We start from the raw sequence: 4,558 nt of genomic DNA, 5'->3' as shown, positions 1-4,558 counted from the left end.
GCGAGGGTCTCCCCGAATCTCCAGCCCCCCACCTCCTGACCCTTCGTGCCTGGCGAGGGTCTCCCCGAATCTCGCACAAAGTGTGTTTCCCCCTGGTCGGGGCTAGCAACACCCTGGAGGTTTGAGCCCCTGGGAAAACTGGAAATTACTGGAAGTGAGAAGAGATTACCGTGTGGAAAACCCAGGGGGCTCAGGAGAACTAGAGACCACACATGCTCCTTCGGGCTCTGGGGAGACGGGGCCTGCGCCCCTTTCTCAGCGCCTCCCGCCATGCTCCTGTTTTACAGGCCAATAATGACATCTTGGCCTTCCTCTCCGGGATGCCTGTGACCAGAAACACCAAGTACCTGGACCTCAAGAACTCGGTGAGCCAGAACCCACTCCCAGGGCCTCCCCGTCTGCCAGAGGACCCCGGCCAGCCCTCCCGGCTGCCCTCTACAGCGCTCTGCCATGAGACGCCGGCACCCCTGCCCTCCAGACAGGTCCAGCTGTCGCCCCTCCTCCCCAGGGCCCCACCAGCCGCCTGCCTGCCAGCCTCTGGGGCTAGAAGGCGCCCTGGGGGGTACAGCTGCCCTCCTCGTGGGGGACCAGTGCTCCGGCGCACCTTTCCGCTCCTCAGGCAGCTTTAGAGGAGCCCAGTGTAATCCCGTGGAAGCCCAGTGTGTCACCGGCCGGGGCCCCCCAGCCCAGGCCCTCACGTGCTGCCCACGGGGGCCCATGGCCGGCCCGGCCCCAGGCGCTCAGGCCGCTGTGCTCGGTCCTGCAGTCGCCACCCCGAACGGCCCCTGGCCCGGCCAGGCAGCCCCGGTCCAGCCAGCGCCAAGGGGGACAGTCATCCCAGCCCAGTCCGCACTGGCGCCCCCCACAGGAGGGCTCCATCCCGGCCTCTCAGCCCCCCCAACAGGCCGTGGGTCTCCGCCCGCCTGCACTCCCAAACCAGAGTTTGTGCCTGTGAGAATGGCCTGGGCTGTAGCAGGTGCTGACCACCCCGTCCCCGCACGCCTGCCCCATGGGGGGGGGTTGGGGGGGTGGCAGAGGCCACAGCCCGGCCTGGCCCACCACGCCGGGGGCCCTTGCAGCCGCCGCCAGCACCCTGCCGGGCAGCCCGCTGCTGCTCCAGCACCGGGAGCGGGTAATTACCTTCCCCAGCCGTTCCTGAAGAGCAGAGTCGGCCTGGCTGGGGCGCTGCCTCCCCCCGGGCCCTGATTAAGGTGTACCTCCTTCACTTCACACCATGACTAATCACCCTCTTGAAGTTTTACAAGGTGACTAATTCCCTCTAAGTGAGGCGCCCTCCAGTACCCAGGCGCCCGGATGGACGCTGGAAGCCGCTGGGCTGGGACACCCGTGTGCCGCCCCCCAGCCGCGTCTTCCTTCCGCCGGGCGCCTCTCCCCAGAGATCCAATCTGCCCCAGACAGGGGGGCAGGTGTGTGTGGGGGGGACAAGTGACTCAAGCCAGAGTCTCCCCAGCTCTCAAAGATGCCCAGGGGGAGGGAGCTGTCCCACTCGGGTCACCAAGCGTGTCTGAGAGTCTGTCCCTGGCGGCCTGACCCAGGCCTGACCCCCCCTCAATCCCCCCCCACCATGGTGGGCCGGGCAGCTCCCCAGACCGGCTGCTGAGGAGGGTGATAGCCACCCACACCTCCCCCTCTTCTCGGGGAGAGCAGGCAAGGAAATCGATCCAGTGCTCCGAGTGTTTTTCTGTCCCCAAATCATTAATGCTGAGATCGGAACAACAGGACAGGTCTCAGGAGGCTCCGTGCCCTGTTGCATGAGATAATTAGGGAAATGCAATTATCATCTGGAGGGGCCCTGCCGGGAGGCTGCAGCACGGCTCCCACCTGCCCTCCTGGCACCCCCTTGCCTGCCCCCCAGGCTGCAGCCGGAAGGGCCTGAGGTGACCCACCCCCACCCCCTCTTCCAGCACGAGATGCTTCGCTACAAGGAAGTCTGCTACTACATGCTCTTCGCCCTGGCCGCCTACGGGTGGCCCATGTACCTGATGCGGAAGCCGGCCTGCGGCCTGTGCCAGCTGGCCCGGTCCTGCTCGTGAGTACCCACGCCCCGCCCTGCCCCGCCTCTGCGGTCAGCCCCGGGGGCCCCCGTGCCCCGCGCACGTGGCTTCTCCCAGGCAGGCACCAGCTCGGCCTCCCCAGCTCAGCTTCTGCCGGGGCTGGAAGAGCTTTGGAGCCACGCAGTTGGGTTTGAATTTGAACCCCACTGTCGCATGCAGCCTCTGGAAGCTCCGTCTGCCTCTGAGCCTCAGTCTTCATTGGTTAAATGGGGACAGTGGTGCCGCTTGGGAGGACCCGGGGAGACCCAGTGCCAGCGCCCGGCACCACAGGCTCCTGCCCTCTCTCCTGCCCACGCTGTCCCACCTCCCGGCCCCTACCTGAGCTCTGCCCCTGAGAGAAAGGGCCTCGGTAGAGAGCCCCAATCTATGGAGGGTCCCTGGAAGTCTCTGGAAAAGCATCCGAGGACCTTTAGGTAGGGGCTCGCTCCATCCCTGCTTGCGGGAACTGGCCAGGCCTCAGCCCAGCTGGAGGCCGCCCTCCTAAGCGGGCCAGGAAGGGCACAGTGCCTGGGGCCTTCCTCCCGGCCTCGCCCTCGGCCCTGCAGCAGGACAGCTCCCTGGGCGCCCCGTTCTGGAGAGGCCACGTGCCGGGCAGCAGCTTCCACCCGGCCGCCACACGCTCAGGCCCTATGCAGCCAGACATCTTCCTTTCTGCAGGAAACTGGGTGTCCTCACCATCCCCCCAGCACTGGGTCCCCCGGCGGACCAGGCCCCCATCCTCTCCTCATGGCTGCCAGCACACAGGAGTCCCTGGGGTTGATGAGACGGCCCCAGAGGACGCTGGGCCCAGGAGTCCTGGGCCTGGTGCCGACAGGACCCCATCACCCCTGGCAAGGTGGGGGCCTCTCTGTGCAGACAGATTTGTTCCTGCTGCACCCGGATTTTTCCGGATACCGGGATCCACTGGCAGGCGAGCTGGCTTTCTGCAGACAGGAGAAGTGTTGACTTTTCTGTCAGCCTCTCAGTGTGGCAGGGAGACAGGTGGCTGCTCCTTGGACCTCTCGAGGGCCCACCTGGGTTCCTGCCTAGAAGAATCAGGCACCTGGGGATGGAGAAGAGGCTGCCGCACCTCAGAGTCCCGGCCTGTCCCGGAGGCCCAGGGACGAGTGCAAGCTGAGGCAGGGGTCTGCCTGCTCACTGGGGACCCCCCGCCTTGCACCTGGCAGCAGTAACCAGCCCTCAAGTTGCTTAACTGCCTCTGGCCCTATCACCGGGAGGCCAGGTGTGGGGGCTGCTTGGGTGTGTGGGCTGGCCTCCTGTGGCAGGGTGCTGCCCTGGAAGGTGCCCGGGCCCACGTCCAGGCGACTGGCCTTGCCGGAGGTCACCCACACAGAGCAGCCTTCTGCCGGAGAGGGGCGAGGCGGCATTTATTAAGTGCCTGCTGTGTGCATTTCTGCACCTCTCACCTGCCTTGTGGAGAAGCGCTCAGTACCTGCTCTCCCAGAGGAGGAAACTGAAGCTTAGGGTGGTCAAGAGCCACAGCAGAGCAAGAATTGAAACCCAGGCCTCTGTCCCCATGGCCACTCTGGTGGCCTCAGGCTCAGGGTACAGGACAGGGCTGAAGTCGGAGAGAGGTGACAGCTCCTGGCCTCTAGACTCCGACCTGCCCCCTACCTGGCCCAGCAGAGGGTGGGAGCGAGGACCCTCATCCCAGCAGCCGAGGCCCCCCAGAGTGCATGGAGGTGGTCACCCACCCCCAGACCTAGTGGCTTCCGAGACTTGTTTAGACCCTGGGTTTTCTCAGTGAGGCCTCTCCCCACTGGGAAGGTAGGACGGTCCCTTGGGTGTTGCTTGAGTGAAACCAAATCTCTCAGCAGCACCAAAGTCCAGGATTCTTAATAGAATCTCAGCTGTCATCTCCTGGCAGCTGGAGGTCACGTGTCCCCCTGCTGGGGCCCATCTGTTGGGTGCTGGCTCCCTCTGGTGGCCGCAGGAGCAGCTGCACCCTGCCTCCTACCCAGCCTCCTTCGCCCATCCTTCCCGGAGCCTGCTGTGAGCCTGGCGCAGTCAGTACTGGGTGCTGGGTTCCCCGGTATGAGGCCCCGTGGGGCCCAGCGTCTGGTGGGGAGGCGCGGTCAGTGCACAGATCAGAAGCACCGCCATGAGAGCAAATGGGTGCTTCAGAGAAATGAAAGCCGGGGCCTCCCTGGGCCGGGCGCTGAGTGGGGCTCACCACCACCGTGTCATGGTGTCACGTTGGCACAGGAGCCCAAAGGGAGTGAGTTGAGCCGCCCAGTGTCTGGGAGCTTTTGGGGCCAAAGGAACCAGGATGCAGAAGTGCTGAGGCAGGATGTGGCCAGCTGGCCCAGGGGAAGGCCGGAAGGGCGCTTGGCACAAGGGCATCAGGACCAGGTGGGGGAGGGGCCCCAGCCCTGGGCAGACTCCACCTTTCATACCTTCGCCCGGCTGCTGAGTTGAGAACGTGCAGGGCAAGTAGGTGAGGGACCAGGCTGGAAGCCTGGATGCCTCCGCTGACCGCCTGG

At 65.4% G+C, this 4,558-nt stretch overlaps 1 protein-coding gene across 1 annotated transcript in view; it reads left to right on the top strand.

Annotated features, from left to right (window-relative positions):
- DAGLA (diacylglycerol lipase, alpha) overlaps positions 1 to 4,558 on the top strand; it is a 51,216-nt gene that overhangs the window by 38,811 nt on the left and 7,847 nt on the right. Inside the window, exons 8-10 of the mRNA XM_004683385.2 lie at positions 288 to 365; positions 1,926 to 2,050; positions 2,733 to 2,784. Of these exons, the coding sequence (XP_004683442.1) occupies positions 288 to 365; positions 1,926 to 2,050; positions 2,733 to 2,784 (255 nt within the window). The remainder of the gene's footprint in view (positions 1 to 287; positions 366 to 1,925; positions 2,051 to 2,732; positions 2,785 to 4,558) is intronic.

The sequence above is a fragment of the Condylura cristata genome, unplaced genomic scaffold, assembly GCF_000260355.1.
Source record: "Condylura cristata isolate star-nosed mole 26May11 unplaced genomic scaffold, ConCri1.0 scaffold00015, whole genome shotgun sequence".
Lineage (NCBI taxonomy): Eukaryota > Metazoa > Chordata > Mammalia > Eulipotyphla > Talpidae > Condylura > Condylura cristata.
This window is presented reverse-complemented; position numbering and strand designations above follow the sequence as displayed.